We start from the raw sequence: 21,672 nt of genomic DNA on the forward strand, positions 1-21,672 counted from the left end.
ATAATGTGCAGTGGGGAAACATCTAAGATATTCTATAATTCAGGAAAATGCATGGCATGCATGATTTTCTATAAGTAGTGTATAACCTAAATTCTGTTCAGTAATTACATTTAAATATATATATTTTTAATCAAGTAAACATTTTATCCCTACTGATTTGCAATTTTATACATAGCATACAATACCAATGCAGGTATTCCATTAGCAGTTCAACAACAATGTACAGTTCCATAAAATAACATTCATGCCACAACATAATAAGCAGTATAATTATATCCAGCTTTAATCAAGTCAGAGCACAAATCATCCATACAATTACATTACTGAACACTTCCCTGGTGTTGCCAGCCCCATGCTGAAACCAACTGAGCTATCACAGTTCTGGTATTACCCACAGTGAACTAGTGTTGCAGTCTAGTAATTATTCTAATAAACCTAAATGGTGAGCTCTAATCCCGATGGTCCCCATTAAGATGTTATTGCTCTGCAGATGTTAGGTATTTTCCCCCACACTTCTCCTCTTTTGGCTTAGCACCCTCTACCCAGAGCCATACACCTGCCTCTACCTATAGGATGCAGTATATTTCCATTGTCACCTGTCTGCCCATTGTGCTGCCAGTTGGCATGAAAGATTAAATGGAAACTGTTAATCAGTCTGTTATTTAGTAGACTGGCGAATTGAAAACTGTGTGGATCAATACAAAAATAAAGAAATGTATAGACCTATCTCTGGGGATGTGTGTCAGTCATTTACTTCCTTTGAGGAATCGTGGTCTTGGAGCTCTGTATGCACACTAGTAGGCTAGGAGCTCTGTATGCACACATGTACAGGGCATTTGGAAAGTATTCAGACCCCTTAACTTTTTCCCACATTGTTACAGCCTTATTCTAAAATTGATACAATTCCCCCATCATCAATCTACCCACAATACCCCATAAATGACATAGTGAAAACAGGTTTTTAGAATTATTTGCAAATGTATAAAAACAAAAACAAAATAAAACACCTTATTTACATAAGAATTCAGACCCTTTGCTATGAGACTAGAAATTGAGCTCAGGTGCATCCTGTTTCCATTGATCATCCTTGAGATGTTTCTACATGGAGTCCACCTGCAGTAAATTCAATTGATTGGACATGATTTGGAAAGGCACACACCTGTCTATATAAGGTCCCACAGTTGTCAGAGCAAAAACCAAGCCATGAGGTGGAAGGAATTGTCCGTGGAATGCTAAGATTGTATCGATTCACAGCTCTGGGAAACGGTACCCAAGAAAAGTGGCCTCCATCATTCTTAAATGGAAGAAGTTTGGAACCACCAAGACTCTTCATAGAGCTGGCCACCCAGCCAAACTGAGCAATTTGGGGCGAAGGGCCTTGGTCAGGGAGGTGACCAAGAACCCGATGGTCATTCTGACAGAGCTCCAGAGTTCCTCTGTGGAGATGGGGGAACCTTCCAGAAGGACAACCATCGCTGCAGCACTCCACCAATCAGGCCTTTATGGTAGAGCTGCCAGATGGAAGCTACGCCTCAGTAAAAGGCATGACAGCCCGCTTGGAGTTTGCCAAAAAGGCATCTAATGGACTCTCAGAGCATGAGAAACAAGATTCTCTGGTCTGATGAAACCAATAATGAATTATTTAGCCTGAATGTCAAACATCACATCTGGAGGAAACCTAGAACCATCCCTATGGTGAAGAATGGTGGTGGCAGCATCATGCTGTGGGGATGTTTTTCAGCAGCAAGGACTGGGAGACTCGTCAGGATCGAGGGAAGGATGAACGGAGCAAAGTGCAAAGAGAGATCCTTAATGAAAACCTGCTCCAGAGCGCTCAGGACCTCAGACTGGGTGAAGGTTCACCTTCCAACAGGACAACGACCCTAAGCACACAGCCAAGACAACGCAGGAGTGGCTTTGGGACAAGTCTCTGAATGTCCTTGAGTGGCCCAGCCAGAGCCCAAACTTGAACCCGATCTATCATCTCCGGAGAGACCTGAAAATAGCTGTGCAGCGACGTTGCCCATCCAACCTGATAAGAGATTGAGAGGATCTGCAGAGAAGAACGGGAGAAACACCACAAATACAGGTGTGCCAAGCTTGTAGCGTCATACCCAAGAAGACGCAAGGCTGTAATCGCTGCCAAAGGTGTTTCAACAAAGTACTGAGTAAAGGGTCTGAATATTTATGTAAATGCGATCTCAGTTTTTTTAACGTTAAAAAAATAATTTAAAAAACGAAAAAAAAACTGTTTTTGCTTTGTCATTATGGCGCACTGTCTGTAGATTGATGAGGGGTAAAAACGATTTATGAAGAAGGCTGTAACCTAAAATAAATGTGGAAAGTCCAGAGGTCTGAATACCTTCTGATTGCACTGTATGTGGTGAGTCAATAAAGTAATTACCTATGGCATCAGGTAACTGCCAAAGGAAACAAGTAAATGAGGGATAAAGTATATTGAAAGCAGGTGAGTTAATTAAGCAATTAGGGTCATGGGTAAAAATGTCCAGTTGCCCATTATTTTGCTTACCATGGCTAGAAGAGATCTCAGTGAATTTGAAAGAGGGGTCTCAAAGGAGCATAGGGGGTTTAAAGTGTGTGTGTCAGTCACCAGATCTCAACCTAAATGAAACTTATGGGAGATTCTGGAGCTGCGTCTCAGACAGCATTTTTTACCACCATCAACAAAACAATAAATTATGGAATTCCTCGTGGAAGAATGGTGGTGTCGCGTCGCATCGCATCCCTCCAAGAGAGTTCCAGACACTTATAGAATCTACAGTATGCCAAAGCGCATTGAAGCTGTTCTGGCAGCTCGTGGTGGCCAAACGCCCTATTAAGACACTCTATGTTGGAGTTTCCTTTATTTTGGCAGTTACCTGTATTCCACTAGTAAGCATTTATGTGTTAACCATTTTCTCAGATGATTTCAGCTCATTAGATCTCCCATATGTTTCATGTCTATGTCTAAGTCAAAGGCATTATACTAAATCCTTAAGTGCTTCTCTGATTATCCTTTCTATTCCCATAATCTCATATAACAAATCTTGCCATTGATCTTCACACTAGTGGAAGTGAAATGAAAGCTCCAACCAGACCCTCTGTAAAATAATCAGCTGTCATCCTCGCCACTATAGCCTACAATACAAGTACAGAATGGAATAGAATACTTAAACTCTTTAAAAGGGAATTTTTCTTGTGCTTGTATGCTAATATCCGCAGTACTGACAGTAATGCCAAAGTACTAGGATTAATTAAATGTTTATGTACTGCTTTGGAATGAAGTATATGGTTTACTAATGGGTTTTGAAGTCCTCCTTATGTAGGTACCCTTGAAATAAAGTGTGGGTTTGTTTTTGTTGGCCTTTGTAATGTCTGTGAGTCAAATAAGTCTCCATGTCAAAATAACACCTCTGGACAAGACACCCACTGTGGGAACAATGGTCTAAATTGTAGCCTTGCCCATTTGTGATTAGTAACCTTGGCAATTGACTTTTAGGCTTTCTGCCATCACTGGATCTGGTATACATTTTTTAAGTCTAGTTTTATGTTGTGTATTTTGGTCTGTGGAGAACTGACAATCAAGGTCCCATACCGGCTGGTCAAATAAGCACCTATTACAATGACTGGCTGCGCTTCAAAATGGGGTCACAGCACCCTCTAGAGGGAAGAGATGAAACTTCATGGTGACTTCAAATGAGTAAATCACTGACCCTCACAGTAAAGCAATTGGATAATACTTAAAACTCAAGTGTAAAACTCAGTTTATTAATGCGTTGCGAATAAAATAACCAAATTCATAAAATATTGTATGAATGTTGAAGAGCGGTTATGAAAAGTAAGTAATAAGAATTAAACATGCCTGACATAAATGGCAATTCATTATACTTTTATGAAATGGAAAGTATTTGAAAGCTCTGATTTGGTGCCATGACAATGTTATAGGTTGCCATTGTTGTAGGCTGTCATGATATGTTGCAACCGGTGATATACTGTAGGTACTGTAGGTGTAGCTACTATAATATTTCTTATGGCTTTATACATTATTCAGTTCTATGTGAAGTCCCTAGGGGCTACAGGATGGTTGTTTCTGGATGGGGCCAAAGAGCTATGGCAATTACAAGTGGCATTGAAAGAGATTATTTCCTGTTGGTTCCTGGGGTTGAAATGGCATATATTATATCATACTATATATAATATTATAAAAAATTATCCGAAGTCACAGAATAACTTTAAAGAATCATTAGTGCTGTTTCCATTGCAGGCTGAAGATCAAAACCAACCACTAATAAATGTATACTTTGCAAAAAAACATCACTGTAAGTCAAATGTAAAACCATTTCTAACAAGGAATGTACAAATAACAAATTGCAAAAAGTACTCCACAATATATAAAAACAGATTATATTGAATTGCAAACGCAAAGTTTTAATCATGTTAACACAGACTAATTGATTCATGACATGATCAGAAAGTCTTGATTACATCCACTTGAAGTTTAGGGCCACAGAACAAGTCTAAAAATAGCTAAAAAGCTAATTGGTATAATAAATTAAAACAGCGTAACATAATTAAGGATAACAGCAATTACAATGCTGTATAAGGGCACAGAGAAATGTTGACTTCTTAAATGTCAAATTAATTCCCTGCCATTAAATAAATCAACAAAATAATTTTCTTTATAACTCTGAACATCTTACATTTCTATGAAAGGTATTCATTTGCGTTTTGAGGTTTGCATGTTCACCTGTGTGGCTATGGCAGGTGTCTTTGTGTGTGTGTGGGGGTTTCCAGAGAAAGTAGTGTGTCCGTGTTGTGAAAGTGTTTCCGGATTTTAGGTCCAGGACGGTTCTGTTGAAGTTTTTGTATATAGTTATGAGTTTGTCCAAGATTGTGTCACGCAGTCATTGCAGCTCCGTAAACAAATGCACCCACAATGAAATGTAGACCCCCAAAAATGTAATAGACAAGGCACCTGGTGCATTTTCAGACCACAAACTTGTTTTTGGTGGTGGAGCCGCTCTTGGTGGCGGTGTCAGAGTGTGACTGGTAGCCAATGGTCATCTTCATGGGGATTCCCAAGCGCTCCTTATACACACTCCTGTTGTCACACAGATGGCCGTATTTGAAGGGAGTTGGTAGCAACAAACTTTTTGGTATTGGATCTTAGTAATTTAACCAAGCCCAAAATAATTTACAAATACTAAGACTATACACTCTTTAGTAAGTCAGCACATTTTCCTGAGTCCTGATCAAAGTTGGAGTGATGACTAACAAACATTGACTTCACATTGATCTAACTTACCCGATGTGTGTTATGGCTTCCTTGTTGTCAAAGTCTGCCGTCCAGATGGCGATTTTGTCTCCTTTCGAGCGAATATTGACTACTGCTCCACACACTTCGTCACTATAGTCATCAAAAGTCTCCCCAACAAGGCAGAGAAGCTGGACAGGTGAAGTGTCAGGAAGAATATGGATCCACACATTAACGTTTCAGTGGCATCACAGAATTCCTTAATCCAGCCACACAGGGAAAAGGTCAAGGTTGCATTTCATTCCAAATTGTCTGCGCGCGCCCACACACACACACACACACACACACACACACACACACACACACACACACACACACACACACACACTCACTCACTCACTCACTCACTCACTCACTCACTCACTCACTCACTCACGGTTTCTAGCCAGAAGCGGTCCAGGTCTTGTCTCCTCTGCTGCTTGCTGAGAGTGATCAGCCAGCGCCCTCCATGCTTGTTCCGCTCATCCTCCCACATGGGCTCAATGCCATCCTGTCACACCAGAGGAGACACAGCTTTACTTGCATTAACAAGGCCATGGCTGAACAGTCCTGAACAACTTTCTTCCAGGTACAATTCTTAATTAAGTTGCAAAGATACCATGTAGTAACATGGAATAAAATGAGTTCCTTGTCTGCTTTTTGAAATGCAACAAACCTACCTTAAAGAGGGAGTAGTCGCATCCAGATATCAGATTGCTTGACAACTGAATATGATTATAGAGACTGAAATGACAAGATAATTTCGTAAGTACAATACACAATTGCAGTGTATTATTGACAACTGAATGCTATCAAGATGATGAATGAAGACAAATTTTGGTATAATCTCAAATCATCCTTTTAATATTTATTCAATCCTTGTCATCACAAAACAAGAACAACTTTAGTCTTATTGATTCTTACGCCCAGAAATCTTCAACAGTGTCAAACGTGGAGATGAGGCAGAGGTTCGCCTGCCACGTTTTGGTCTTATCATTTTTGAAGAACCAAAGAGACCATCTGTTGGGGCAAAACAGAAATGGGATTTGCATAAGGTAAACACTGGCTAATTAAACGCATGCTAATCAAATGTAATCAACAGCCCATAAGCCTCAAAGCAAATTAGGACCTTATGGATGAGGGGGAAAACATTGACAAGGTTCATTGCTTTGTGACATTCATTCAATGTAAAATCCTTAGGCAGTTCAAATGCGCTTGACTGCAATAAGAAAGGGCAATGCATGGTTGGTAATCACACACAGACAGCCTCAGCTTGTGGTGGTATGAACACTCATAAGCCAAAGTCACCTCTTTAGGTTTGGGTCATGATACTACCAATGTGAATTCATCATGCCTGAGACCTGGGGGCACGTAAACTCAGAGGCAACACTGTAAACTGGTGGGATCTACGTGATACTTTACATCAGATGAATACCCACCACTCTTACAGAAAACAACTCCCCGGAGGCCTTTTGCAGGAAGTTTCCTTACCACGGATCAGCAGCCTGTAATGAACAAGGGTTTTTAAAGAGCAGTAACCTGGGTCAGCTTACTTGTTCTGGAGGGGGTGTTTGATATAGCTCTCAGGGCTCACTATCTCCTGACCAGTCTCTGCTTCTTCTCCTCCTTCAGCATGTTGGGGATTTAAATTGATCTCCTAGTGGAAAACAATTTGGAAGAAGTAAGAAGCGTTATCTTGCAGGACTGTCATGCCTTGGGTCATTGTCATGTTTTTTGTAGTTTTTTTTATACAAAGCTGGGTTGATGGTGAGTATAGGTAACAATCAATGAAACATGTGATGTTTGAAAGCTTTTCCATATGACCTCGGACGGAAGTTATTTTTGCAACATATTGTAATTAAAAAAAAACTTTATATAGACACTAATCAAATAGATGGTCCAACATTATTTAAAATCAATGAAATAAACAGTTTGTTTTTGCTAGGGTGGAAATATGGACAAGCATAAACAAACTTTTGCACCAGCCATAATGATTGGGCAAGTTGGTGAACTGTCTATCATCTAGATCTGGACAACAAAAGGGGGCTTAAAGCTTCCTCCTCTTGGGTTCTCAGCTGAAGGTATGGACCACAGCTGGCTCCATGTGACCTACAATCCCGACGCTCTGTTTTAACGTTTAGAAACGTTAATAAAGCTCACTTGCGATACAAATTTGGAAACATAAAGCCCACAATTTTCACATCACACCAAAATAAAATAATTTCACAAATACAAAATACACACCTCACTGGTTTTAACACAGTTGAAGCTGACAGTATTTTTCTGGCCTCGTTCTTCCGTTACACACGTGTTCAAAGACATTTCAATTAGAGGTCGACCGATTAATCGGAATGGCCGATTACATTGCACTCCACGAGGAGACTGCGTGGCAGGCTGACTACCTGTTATGCGAGTGCAGCAAGGAGCCAAGGTAAGGTGCTAGATAGCATTAAACGTATCTTAGAAAAAACATTTCATCTTAACATAATCACTAGTTAACTACACATGGTTGATGATATTACTAGTTTATCTACCTTGTGCTGCGTTGATTATAATCGATGCGGTGCCTGTTGATTTATCATTGAATCATAGCCTACTTCGCCAAACGGCGATTTAACAAGCACATTTGCGAAAAAAGCACTGTCGTTGCACCAATGTGTACCTAACCATAAACATCACCTCCTTTCTTAAAATCACAAGTATATATTTTCAAACCTGCATATTTAGTTAATATTGCCCGCTAACATGAATTTATTAGGGGGCTCCATTTTCACTTTTGGATAAAATGGTGCCCAATTTAAACGGCCTCGTACTCTGTCCTAGATCATATGATATGCATATGATTATTACTATTGGATAGAAAACACTCTGAAGTTTCTAAAACTGTTTGAATTATATCTGTGAGTAAAACATAACTCATTTGGCGGGCAAAATTCCAAACAGGAAATTCTGAAAATTCTGAAATGGGTCGCTATGAAAGGCATCGCCTATTCAATTGCCTAATATTTATGGATATGTATGCACTTCATACGCCTTCCACTAGATGTCAACAGGCAGTAGAACGTGGAATGAAGTGTCTAGCCTTATGTGGGACCGAATGAGAGCCTTTGGAGTGACAGGTCAGTCATATTGCCAGTTTTTGGCCACGCACTTAGGTATGTCATATCTTTGTCTGCAAATCGTTAGATAGACACGAAGAAATGCTCCGCCTGGGACGTTATTGGATATAAATGAGAAAAACATCCTGAAGATTGATTCTCAACTGAGTTTGACCAGTTTATTCGACTTTTATTATCACATTTAGAAGTTTTCGTTCATTGCGTCAAATCTTCATGGACACGTGAGCTACACATGCTAGCCAAAGTTGCTAATTCGACAGAAGAAATGGACATTCTAAAACAAAACAACGATTTATTGTGGAACTAGGATTCCTGGCACTGCATTCTGATGAAAGTTCATCAAAGGTAAGGGAATAGTTATGATGTTATTTCGTATTTTTGTTGACTCTGTTGACTCCAACATGGCGGAGAATGGCTGAGCGCTGTCTCAGATTATTGCATGCTGTGCTTTTTACTAAAGTTATTTTTTTTAAATCTAACACAGCGGTTGCATTAAGAACCAGTGTATCTTTAATTATATGTACAACATGTATTTTTCATCAAAATTTATGATGAGTTTTTCTGTTAGATTACGTGGCTCTCTAAAATTTCTCCGTATATTTTGGAGCCATTTCTGAACATGGCGCCAATGTAAAACCACGATTTCTGGCTATAAATATGCACATTTTCGAACAAAACATAAATGTATTGTATAACATGATGTCATAAGACTGTCATCTGATGAAGTTGTTCAAAGGTTAGTGATTAATTTTATCTCTATTTGTGGGTTTTGTGAAAGCTATCTTTGCGGTGAAAAAATGGCGTTGTGTTTTGGGATATGGTGGTGAGCTAACATAAATATATGTTGTGTTTTCGCTGTAAAACATTTTAAAAATCGGACATGTTGGCTGGATTCACAAGATGTTTATCTTTCATTTGCTGTATTGGACTTGTGATTTCATGTATTTATATTATATGATATTCCCTGTTGCGCTAGGCTAGGCTATTCTAGTCAGCGTTTCTGATGAGAATGATCCCGGATCCGGGATGGGTATTGAGTAGAATTAACTAGGAAAATTGTGTCACTTCTCTTGCGTTCTGTGCAACAGAGTCAGGGTATATGCAGCAGTTTGGGCCGCCTGGCTCGTTGCGAACTGTGTGAAGACTATTTCTTCCTAACATAGACAGCCAACTTCGCCAAACGGGGGATGATTTAACAAAAGCGCATTTGCGAAAAAAGCACAATCGTTGCACGAATGTACCTAACCATAAACATCAATGCCTTTCTTCAAATCAATACACAGAAGTATATATTTTTAAACCTGCATATTTAGTTAAAAGAAATCCAGGTTAGCAGGCAATATTAAACTAGGGAATTGTGTCACTTCTCTAGCGTTCATTGCACGCAGAGTCAGGGTATATGCAACAGTTTGGGCCGCCTGGCTCGTTGCGAACTAATTTGCCAGAATTTTACGTAATTATGACATAACATTGAAGGTTGTGCAATGTAACAGGAATATTTAGACTTATGGATGCCACCCGTTAGATAAAATATGGAACGGTTACGTATTTCACTGAAAGAATTAACGTTTTGTTTTTCAAATTATAGTTTCCGGATCTGACCATATTAATGATCTAAGGCTCGTATTTCTGTGTGTTATTATGCCAAAAATAAGTCTATGATTTGATATTTGAAAGAGCAGTCTGACTGAGCGGTGGTTGCCAGCAGCTCTTCGCTGTGCTTCAAGCGTTGAGCTGTTTATGACTTCAAACCTATCAACTCCTGAGATTAGGCTGGTGTAACTGATGTGAAATGGCTAGCTAGTTAGCGGGGTGCACGCTAATAGCGTTTCAATTGGTGACGTCACTCGCTCTGAGACCTTGAAGTAGTTGCCGCGGCTTTTGTGGAGCGATGGGTAACAATGCTTCGAGGGTGGCTATTATCGATGTGTTCCTGATTTGAGCCCAGGTAGGGGCGAGGAGAGGGACGGAAGCTATACTGTTACACTGGCAATATAAGAACATCCAATAGTCAAAGGTATATGAAATACAAATGGTAGAGAGAGAAATAGTACGATAATTCCCATAACTACAACCTACCTGGGAATATTGAAGACTCATGTTAAAAACTTCTTGACGCACGGATCCCTTTAGCGGGATCGTTTTCGTAAACAACCGCTGAATTGCAGAGCGCCAAATTCAAAAAGAAATTGCTAAACATTTTTAGATTCATGAAATCACAAGTGCAATATAGCAAAACATAGCTTAGCTGGTTGTTAATCCACCTGTCGTGTCAGATTTCGAAAATATGCTTTACAGCGAAAGCAATCCAAGCATTTGTGTGAGTTTATCGATCACTAAACAAAACATTAAGAACACCTAGCAGCAATGTATATTGGTCACGAAAGCCAGAAAAGCAATAAAATTAATCGCATACCTTTGATGATCTTCGGATGTTTGCACTCACGAGACTCCCAGTTACACAATAAATGTTCCTTTTGTTCGATAAAGATAATTTTTATATAAAAAAAACTAAATTTGTTTGGCGCGATATGTTCAGTATTCCACAGCCTTAGGCAGGTCATCAAGGCTTGACGAAAATTCCAAAAAGTATCCGTAAAATTTGTAGAAACATGTCAAATGTTTTTAATAATCAATCCTCAGGTTGTTTTTAACATCAATAATCGATAATATTTCAACCGGACTGTAAACTATTCAATACTGGAGAGAAAGAAAATGTCGAGCAACCAGTGTCGAGCGCATGAACAAATGTAAGGACCTCCGCCTATCCACTGACGCGTTTTGATAAATCTCGCAAATTTTTCAGAATAAAAGCTTGAAACTATGTCTAAAGACTGTTCACACCCTGAGGAAGCCATTGGAAAAGGAATCTGGTTGATATCCCTTTAAATGGACGAAAGGCAGGCAATGGAACAGTGATTTTTCAAAATAAGAGTCACTTCCGGGTTGGATTTCCTCAGGTTTTCGCCTGCAAAATCAGCTCTGTTATACTCACAGACAATATTTTGACAGTTTTGGAAACTTTAGAGTGTTTTCTATCCTACTCAATTATATGCATATTCTAGTATCTGGACCTGAGAAATAGGCAGCTTACTTTGGGAACGTTATTTTTCCAAACATAAAAATTCTGCCCCCTAGCTTCAAGAGGTTAAAAGTAGAGGTTGACCGATTTAATCGGTAACAATCGGAAATCGGTATTGTTGGGCGCCGATTTGCCGATACATTTTTTTTTACACCTTTATTTAACTAGGCAAGTCAGTCATCCCCCTCTTCAAAGGGAGAGACACTCTAGACCCAAACTGCTACAGACCTATATCTATCCTACCCTGCCTTTCTAAGGTCTTCGAAAGCCAAGTTAACAAACAGATCACCGACCATTTCAATTCCCACCGTACCTTCTCCGCTATGCAATCTGGTTTCCGAGCTGGCCATGGGTGCATCTCAGCCACGCACAAGGTCCTAAACAATATCATAACCGCCATCGATAAGAGACAATACTGTGCAGCTGTATTCATCGACCTAGACAAGGCTTTCGACTCTGTCAATCACCACATTCTTATCGGCAGACTCAACAGCCTTGGTTTCTCAAATGACTGCCTCGCCTGGTTCACCAACTACTTCTCAGACAGAGTTCAGTGTGTCAAATCGGAGGGCCTGTTGTCCAGACCTCTGGCAGTCTCTATGGGGGTGCCACAGGGTTCAATTCTCGGGTCGACTCTCTTCTCTGTATACATCAATGATTTCACTCTCACTGCTGGTGATTCTCTGATCCACCTCTGCGCAGACCACACCATTCTGTATACCTCTGGCCCTTCTTTGGACACTGTGTTAACTAACCTCCAGACGAGCTCCAATGCCATACAACTCTCCTTCCGTGGCATCCAACTGCTCTTAAATGCAAGTAAAACTAAATGCATGCTCTTCAACCGATCGCTGCCCGCACCTGCCCGCCCGTCCAGCATCACTACTCTGGACGGTTCTGACTTAGAATATGTGGACAACTACAAATACCTAGGTGTCTGGTTAGACTGTAAACTCTCCTTCCAGACTCACATTAAGCATCTCCAATCCAAAATTAAATCTAGAATCGGCTTCCTATTTCGCAACAAAGCATCCTTCACTCATGCTGCCAAACATAACCTCGTAAAACTGACTATCCTACCGGTCCTTGACTTCGGCGATGTCATTTACAAAATAGCCTCCAACACTCTACTCAGCAAATTGGATGCAGTCTATCACAGTGCCATTTGTTTTGTCACCAAAGCCCCATATACTACCCACTACTGCGACCTGTATGCACTCGTTGGCTGGCCCTCGCTTCATATTCGTCACCAAACCCACTGGCTCCAGGTCATCGATAAGTCTTTGTTAGGTAAAGCCCCACCGTATCTCAGCTCACTGGTCACCATAGCAGCACCCACCCGTAGCACGCGCTCCAGCAGGTATATTTCACTGGTCACCCCAAAAGCCAATTCCTCTTTTGGCCGCCTGACAGCAGAGTACGCTGCCCAACCTTATGTAATTAGAAAGAGGAGATTATCCTGATTAAAATGGTGTCCGACTTGAAAAAAATCTAAATATACACATTGCGAGATATTTGGCGAAATATACCAGCATGCCCTCCATAGGAAAACAATGTGGGGAGCTCAGCGTTCCAAGGGCAAAAGGTATTTCGAGGCTAGCGTTTGACAACGGAGTACGCTGCCCAGTCTTACATAATTAGAAAGAGGAGATTATCATGTTTAAAATGGTGTCCAATTTGAAAAAAATCTAAATATACACAGATATTTGGCAAAATAGACAGACATGCCTTTATTTCCCTATAGGAAACAATGGGACTAGATTTGTTTGTTTATTATCACATATTTTTATTTGTAAAAGTAATAAACACATTTTATATGATCAGATATTTAAAATGTTTAAATACATTGAATTATTGAACAATTACACATTTCACATTATGTATTTATTTTCTTTTTAACTAGTAAACCTACACATTCTGAACAATTATAGTTAAGCAGTGTATTGGTAGTTAGTTAACATGCTACCTAACTGATCAACAATTATAGGTACAAGCTAATAACAAGGTATATATGCTCTCTTATTGAACAAGCAGCTTAACTCAAATAATGATGTGTGCGCCAGTCATCTCTCTCCAGGTTGTTGTGCTGCTTGGCTGGCTAGCTGCTCAACGGTTTCCTCCAGATATTGCCACTGTTCGCGCACACACTGCAGTGCACACTACCACCATCAGTTGCGTGTGTACGCCAGTTCCAGAAAGTCCACTCCTTGCATACGTATTGTAAATATGACGAATCATAGATTGGCAAGGAAATCCTCTTCATCTTCACTGTCCAACTGCATTGTCACGGAGCTGGAACCAGCAGAAGAGGATGGAGTGGCCTTAAAGCTGTATGTTGCTGTGGTGCCAAACTGCTGCAGAACTTCACTTGGTAGTTTATGCTGGTAACAGGTATCACCATCCAGCTTGGGTCCATACCGCACCAGGAGTATGGAGTTGAGAGTGTGCAGTCTTAACTTTGACTTGACCACACTCATTTGGCTGAACAGCCGTTCAACCTCCACATTTGAGTGTGGCAAGGAGAGGACAGCGAGTGCAGCTTTGCACAGTCCTTCAAATGGATTTGACCCGGAAGAGTCTGTGTAGTTCTTCACTTCACTCCAAAACTCGACTGTATTTTCAGTTGAATCCCACCTAAACAGATTGATGTTTCTCCATTGGGGTGGCAGGTAGCCTAGTCGTTAGAGCGTTGGACTAGTAAGTGAAAGGTTGCAAGATCGAATCCCCGAGCTGACAAGGTAAAAATCTGTCGTTCTGCCCCTGAACAAGGCAGTTAACCCACTGTTCCTAGCCCGTCATTGAAAATAAGAATCTGTTCTTAACTGACTTGCCTAGTAAAAGAAAACATATATATATAAACATTTGGGAAACAATTTTTTGGGGCTGGTACCCCAGTGACTTTAATAATTTCAGTGGTGCCTTTATTGTGCTTTGGTATTTCCTTAACATTGAACAAGGCCATGTTTTGCAAGGCGTCTAGGTTGTCTGGGAGCCTTGCTTGCAGCTCCTTGCTTAAATCTTGTGAACACCGTTGTGCACCCCAGTCATCACGGACGCATTGTCAGTGCCAATACCCTGAAGATTCTCTTTTTTAAGGTTACACTTCTCAAGAAACTCAACTACCGCCTTTGCTATTGATCTGGCATCGCCCCCTCCAATTCAACCAACCCGAAAAATGTGGACACAACGGTTCTTTTTTTAGCTCTGAAATACCAAATCACCACACCCAGGTATTTCGAGACACTGACATCAGTGTACTCATCCAAAAGGAGACTGAACTTCTCATCCCCCACATCTGATGTTACCCTTTTGAGAAAATAAGGAGCCAGTACTCCTCTAATCATTTCTGTGCACTTGCTGCGGTGCATTTGAAAGTTTGTTGCTGCCACAGAATCTGAAAAGGCAGCTTTGCAAGCAATACCTAAATGGTCCCATGCTAGCAGGGAACAATGCTCCGCAATGGCCATTGCCATAGGAGCTTTTGCAGTTATCCACTTTCTTAACCAACTGTGGTAATGTAGACTGCGTTGTGGGGTTGTACGGTTTTGATTTATTTATATGCTTTTCTGTAGCACAATGTTTTTTGATGTCATACATTTTTGCAAGCATATCTGATTTGCAGTACGCACAGTATGCTCGACAATCATCCCCAATTACTGGCTTCAGCTACCCTTTAAATTCAGGTACAGACTCCCACTCTTTTCTATACTTCTGGCTTTACAATTTTGATTGAGACATGATTGATATTGTAAGTTCTGTTCAAGATCAAACATTCGTGACCAACTATATTCATTGGGTTTGTCTCGTCGAATGCATACTACTGCTGCTGCAGTCAGCCAACCAGTGTTGGCAACTAACTTTCAGGGTAAGTTGCTAGAGGCAGGTTGATTTGTTGCTAAAAGTTGCTAAATGACATTGTGATGTCATTGCGTGATAACTTAAACTGTGTCATTACGTAGAATACACAATAACGTTACTTAAATTGACTGGCCATCTCAGCGAAAAATATGATTTGACATTTGTTCAGGTACAGACTCCCACTCTTTTCTGTACAATTTTGATTGAGACTTGTTGATTGATGTTGTAAGTTCTGTTCAAGATCAAACATTCGTGATCAACTATATTCATTGGGTTTGGCTCGTCGAACCGTACTGCTGCTGCAGTCAGCCAACAATGATTTGCAATTTGCTGAAATTGCTGCTGGCCTGCTGCTGCCTGTGCACGAGCTTAGCGCCTGCTGCTGACGTCACTCACAATGCACTTTTGCAGCATGGCACTTGTGTTGTGACTGAGTGTGTGACAGAGAAAATTGTTTTTGTATCATTTAGAAGGCAAATGCGTGCATTTTAGCGTTTGAGTCGCTTTTCAAAAGTTGCTAAAAGTTCAAAATCCATTTTTAAAAGTAGCAAAATTTGTTGCTAGGTGCTGATCGAAAAAAAAGTTGCCAGGGTAGTCTGAAAAGTTGCTAAATCTAGCAACAAAACTGCTAAATTGGCATCACTGCAGCCAACAATGATTTGCAATTTGTAGAAATTGCTGCTGTTCTGCTGCTGCCTGTGCACGAGCTGAGCGCCTGCTGCTGACGTCACTCACAATGCACTTTTACAGCCAGGCACATGTGTTGTGACAGTGTGTGACAGAGAAAATCGTTTGTCATTTAGAGGGAAAATGCGTGCATTTTAGCGTTTGAGTCACTTTTCAAAAGTTGCAAATACATTTTTAAAAGTAGCTCAATTTGTTACTAGGTGCTGAATGAAAAGAAAGTTGCCAGGGTAGTCTGAAAATTGCTAAACTGGCATCACTGGACAGGTCTCATTGCCAAAAATAGCAAAGCACGCATTGTGACGTAGAACAATAGGCAGGGCATAAAACGTTCGGGAGGCGAAAATGCCCTAAAATAAGGCCTGTTTTTTCGTGATTACTTAAACTACCGCAAGAGCTGGGACATATGGTAATATTATTAAACTGGGCTCCACGGCGGATGCAATGAAATAGTTTTTAATCTGGAAAAAAAGCCTTGTTAAAAATGACATGTGTCCAGCCTACGATGGGGCAATTGGAGATCTAATTTGACTATTGAAACAATGTTGCAAATGTCGGAGAGACAGACAGCAAGGTTTATACAAATCTCTGCTGTTAAACTAAATGTTAGTCTAAAAGCAACGTGAGATAATGTCAAGATGCTTTTTATAGTGGATATCAAGTTTATAATTTTCCTGGCTGGGCTGATGGATCAGAGTAAATAGGCATTTTAAGGCCATAGATTTAGCCGTTGGTAACTTGTGGAATAGACACCGTCTGGAATGCGTTTTTAATCAATCAGCATTCTGGATTAGACCCACCCGTTGTATATTACCTGTATAGCTCAGTGTGATTTTATTAGGAAACCAGCTAGAGATAGCTATCCAACTAGCCTGAAGTGGGATAAAAAGTTCCAAGAAAGCACAAGCTGACAACTACCTAGCGAGTTATACCATGTATAGTGCACTATTTATTTTATTAAAATATTTATGACCGAGCATATTTAGCAGCTGTCACACCGTTTACCGAACTTGGTAGCAAGCCAGATACTAGCTATTAAGGCTATTCACATAACCTAGCGAACATTCCCCTCTCACTTTGCCATGCTGCTTGGGTCGTGGCAGAAAAAGTTTCTACAACCGAAAATATGACCATAAACATGCATTTCATTCTAAGTTATTAGATTTCAGCTACTAATACAATATTTGGAGTAATATTGTATATTTTTGGGAAATGGATTCCGATAAACTTTATTAAATATTTTGGCCGGTAAAGGTACTCACCGGTTCCGCGGTCGCCATCTTATGATTCTTCGCGTAAACGTTGACATTCATTGGACTGACTTGGGGTGTAATCATTAGTCCAAACAGTTGCAAACAGTTTCGTTTTGCAACGAAAGCGATAGTTTCTATTGAATAAATTCAGGTAGTTCCCTCCCTGTTTCGTTCCGTTTGCTTCCGTTTGGTTCCTAGTGAATCCACCCCTGTTCAACGTGACAGGTCCTCTTTGGGCGTAGGTAAAAACGTTTATTGAAATAAGTAATTTAAATATTATTTGCCTACATTTTATTAGTGTAATTGTGAGTAGTGAATCCACACGTAATAATAGTCATAAAAGGAGCGAATAAAAAAATTGAATATAAATATAATTGTATTGTGTAAACTAATCAGACATTTTATTAATTGTGCGCACAGTCAATACACAATCGTATTGTAAACGCTAACTATTTTTATGGTGAACACACAAATATACTTTATTTCAGCATATAAAATAGCAAGCCAAGGTCAGAACTACATGTTGAATTTCTCATAATTATGTGCACAGGCAGCGCTCGCGAGGTTCTCTCCAGCTGACAGATCGTCCAGTCCACTCCCCAGTCTCCACCCCTCCAGACTGCAGGCATGGCGGCTATCGAGGCTCGGGAATGCGAAACTGAAGGCTGTAGCAGCAAGGCCAAACTTCAATGTCCAACCTGCATCAAGCTCGGGATCCAAGGCTCATACTTCTGCTCTCAGGTAACATTAATTTTCTAATTCATTCAGTTAGAGAGGGGTCTGACATGATACATAGCGGCCCAGCAATACATAATTCATCACGAGGTAACGTTAACATAACGGCCCTGATTGAGTTTCCTCACACACCCCTTTAGCTAGCCTAGCACATGAAGCTAACTTACAAGCAATTTTCTGCATAAAACACTAACGTTCGCTAAAAGTAACGGTTTGCAAATACATGATCTAGGAAGTTAATAACTAATGTTATAATCATGTATGAAAAATGCTTGTTGAAAAGTTTTCTTTATGGGTTTACTAGTAAGTTAGTTGTTAGCTAGCTACTAGCTAACGTTAAGTCTGTTAGTTCATCTGAGCATCAAGTTTGCGAAGTCTAGCAAATTAACGTTAACTGGCTAGATAGCCTAACTTGCTCAATTACATTGTTTGTTGCAATGAATGAAATGTTTAAATAGCCAAACAAGGAAGAGCTAACTGAGGCATGCGTTCTACACGCTGATGTAACGTTAACTAGCTATATTCATTCATTTGATTTCTCTGCCCCTGGCCTGGCTGTAAACCACCTGTGGCTTGCTTGTGTGAAATGTTGAGCAACTTTGAACGTTGTTAAATTAATGCATACCATTACCAATGGGTAACAAAGAGTATGTTAGATACAGATGGGTAGGTGGATCGGCTGCAACGTTCCACACAGGCAGTTCTGTCAGAGCCTCTATCCCACCCAGAGCCATGAGGCTAGTTGCATTCCAAGGGATATTCTAACCCCACTACTCTCTCCTTATTCTATTGGTCAGCAAAAAAAATCCATTAATTGAACAACCGAGAGATTAGTCATGGTCAAATGGCCATTGCGGTAGTTTTGAAAGAAAGTTATATCTTAGCCTTGTATGTCTTCTTGCCAGTTCGACTAGCCTAAATGGCAGCGTTCCTCAATGACACTGTTGGAAACGAAAGTGGTTTATGTAATGTGTGAAATTCAGAGCTCATTGGTTTCACTCCATCTGCCTTTAATATTGAGCAGGGATGCACAACTCCCAGTTGATTAGAGGAATTGATGATGAATTGATTCCGCAATTAGGGCCAGTGAAAAACCAACAACCAGCAGACACTGCTGCCGTTGACACCTGTACACCCCTGGTGTACTGAGTCATGTGTTTCTCTCTCCTCTCCATTTCCTCTCATTCAGGAGTGCTTCAAAGGGAGCTGGGCCACTCACAAGCAGCTGCACAAAAAAGCAAGTATGTATCCTCAACAATATTCTATCACATAGGCTTACTCCCTTCCAAATCATTTTTCAAATAGACCAAAATGTCCCTTCATGGCGTTTGTCATTGTTCCCATTCTTACCTGACCTATCATCTGAAAGCATAGAATAGGTGAAAGCCCACATAATTGCCCAAGCTTTTCCATCCTCTATTTCTTATGGTGGAATAGAGCAACGGTGTAGCCATTCAAAATGGATGAGACACTGCAATCAGTACAAGCCATTAGAGCAGGGGCGGACAACCTGAGAGGGCAGCAACACACCTGATTCAACTAAACAATGTCACCGTTAAAGGCAATTTATTTTGTTAGTAGATTTGGGCATTTTACTGCTTGGCTGGGGAAAAAACCTGTACCCACACTTGGCCCTCATAGGCTAAGCCTGCCCACCCCTGCCTTAGATGTTCACGTATACACACTAGACTAACTGATCTTTCACAATGGTGCCAAATCAGATTATCTAAATTACATTGTTTTTGCAGAGGAGGATAACCAGGATGAGGCAAAGAACTGCGTGGAGACCGACACCAACACAGACCCATGGCCTGGCTACCGCTACACGGGCAAACTACGCCCTCACTACCCACTCGTAAGAACACCTTTCTTGTACATTTCTAAATGGTGCTAATGTGCTGATATGAGCTTTTATGTAGGATATTTTTTTCTTAGCTACATAGTAGTTCAACTAATTTCCACATAACATGATTAATAGACGTAAACCACACAAGCTTTGTAAGTTTACTCATTAGCCCCCGGGAGCTGTAATCATGTCTGTAATCGCTCCTCTTGTTGGATGCTTCTGTGAGCTCCATATAATCAATCTCTGTTGTCATTGGTTCCCCCATGTAGACTCCGATGAGGACTGTCCCCAGTGACATCCAAAGACCTGACTATGCTGATCATCCACTAGGTAATGCTACTCTTAGACTGAAACAGCCTCCAGTTGCTTTTAATTATTATGAAATCCTTTGGTGTCTATTTGAAAATCTTCTCAAAGCCAGTATTCTTTGTCATGAGTTGTGTTGATATTGAAACATTACACTTTATCCAAGGAAAATGTACACTGTCAATACTAGAGGTCGACCGATTATGATGTTTCAACGCCGATACCGATTATTGGAGGACCAAAAATGCCGATACCAATTAATTGGCCATTTTTTATATATATATATTAGAAATAATGACAATAACAACAATACTTAATGAACACTTTTATTTTAACTCAGTATAATACATAACATCTATTTAGTCTCAAATAAATAATGAAACATGCTCAATTTGGTTTAAATATTTCAAAAACAGTGTTGGAGAAGAAAGTTAAAGTGCAATATGTGCCATGTAAAAAAGCTAACGTTTAAGTTCCTTGCTCAGAACATATGAAAGCTGGTGGTTCAATATTCCCAGTAAATAAATATTTGGCTGCTGTTATTATAGGAATTATGACGTGTCAACTATTTCTCTCTCTACCATTTGTATTTCATATACCTTTGACTATTGGATGTTCTAATAGGCACTTTAGTATTGCCAGCCTAATCTCAGGAGTTGATAGGCTTGAAGTCATAAACAGAGCTGTGATCAAGCATTGCTAAGAGCTGCTGGCAAACGCAGTAATGTTTGAATGAATGCTTATGAGCCTGCTGCTTCCTGCCACCACTCAGACTGCTCTATCAAATATCAAATCATAGAGTTAATTATAATGAACACAGAAATACGAGCCTTTGGTCATTAATATGGTCAAATCTGGAAACTATAATTTAGAAAACAAAACGATTATTCTTTCAGTGAAATACGGAACCGTTACGTATTTTATCAAACGGGTGGCATCCATAAGTCTAAATATTGCTGTTACATTGCACAACCTTCAATGTTATGTCATAATTATGTAAAATTCTGGCAAATTAGTTCGCAACGAGCCAGGCGGCCCAAACTGCTGCATATACCCTGACTCTGCGTCCAATAAAGGCAAGAGAAGTGACGCAATTTCCCTAGTTAATATTGCCCGCTAACATTAATTTATTTTAACTAAATATGCAGGTTTAAAAAAAATATATACTTCTGTGTATTGATTTTAAGAAAGGCAAAAGATGTTTATGGTTAGGTACATTCATGCAACGATTGTGCTTTTTTCGCGAATGCGCCTTTGTTAAATCATCAACGGTTTGGCGAATGTAGGCTGTGATTCGATGATAAATTAACAAGCACCGCATTGATTATATGCAACGCAGGACAAGCTAGTTATCCTAGTAATATCAACTATGTGTAGTTAACTAGTGATTCTGTTAACCTCTACCGCTTCTCTCTCCCGGATCCGGGATCCTCCTCATCAAAAAAGCTGACTAGCATAGCCTAGCGGGACAGGGATATCATATAATATAATTTTCA

The 21,672-nt window shown here is 40.1% G+C and overlaps 2 protein-coding genes across 7 annotated transcripts in view; one reads left to right on the forward strand and one right to left on the reverse strand.

The window, feature by feature from the left end:
* Positions 1-3,747: 3,747 nt before the first annotated feature.
* LOC139563804 (eukaryotic translation initiation factor 4E-like) lies at positions 3,748-17,431 on the reverse strand. Of its 2 annotated transcripts, XM_071382725.1 has the most exons (8): positions 17,299-17,431; positions 6,847-6,950; positions 6,218-6,313; positions 5,974-6,037; positions 5,691-5,804; positions 5,306-5,445; positions 4,976-5,101; positions 3,748-4,851 (listed from the first exon to the last, which is right to left on the reverse strand). In XM_071382725.1, the coding sequence occupies exons 1-7, from the start codon at positions 17,371-17,373 to the stop codon at positions 4,987-4,989; spliced, it is 708 nt and encodes a 235-aa protein (XP_071238826.1). In that variant the 5' UTR covers positions 17,374-17,431; the 3' UTR covers positions 3,748-4,851; positions 4,976-4,986. The 2 variants fall into 2 exon arrangements, with proteins under 2 accessions (XP_071238826.1, XP_071238825.1); XM_071382724.1 differs by having other exon boundaries at positions 3,748-5,101.
* LOC139563803 (methionine aminopeptidase 1-like) overlaps positions 16,341-21,672 on the forward strand; it is a 29,118-nt gene continuing 23,786 nt past the window's right edge. For 2 of the 5 annotated variants that reach the window (XM_071382718.1, XM_071382722.1), the window contains exons 1-4: positions 17,840-18,030; positions 19,214-19,265; positions 19,773-19,879; positions 20,140-20,200. In XM_071382718.1, the coding sequence (XP_071238819.1) occupies positions 17,917-18,030; positions 19,214-19,265; positions 19,773-19,879; positions 20,140-20,200 (334 nt within the window). In that variant the 5' untranslated portion in view covers positions 17,840-17,916. Of the gene's footprint in view, positions 16,446-17,464; positions 17,532-17,839; positions 18,031-19,213; positions 19,266-19,772; positions 19,880-20,139; positions 20,201-21,672 lie in introns of those variants that run through there. The other 3 variants (XM_071382723.1, XM_071382720.1, XM_071382721.1) reach the window with 3 other exon arrangements.

This window comes from Salvelinus alpinus, chromosome 34, assembly GCF_045679555.1.
Source record: "Salvelinus alpinus chromosome 34, SLU_Salpinus.1, whole genome shotgun sequence".
Lineage (NCBI taxonomy): Eukaryota > Metazoa > Chordata > Actinopteri > Salmoniformes > Salmonidae > Salvelinus > Salvelinus alpinus.

Coding starts and splice junctions, on each gene's coding strand:
- LOC139563804 (XM_071382725.1), bottom strand. CDS start 17,373: ATGATTACACCCCAAGTCAGTCCAATGAATGTCAACGTTTACGCGAAG. Junction 6,314..6,846: donor AAACACCCCCTCCAGAACAA/GTAAGCTGACCC, acceptor TTGCCCCAACAG/ATGGTCTCTTTGGTTCTTCA. Junction 5,102..5,305: donor GAAGCCATAACACACATCGG/GTAAGTTAGATC, acceptor GTGTGACAACAG/GAGTGTGTATAAGGAGCGCT.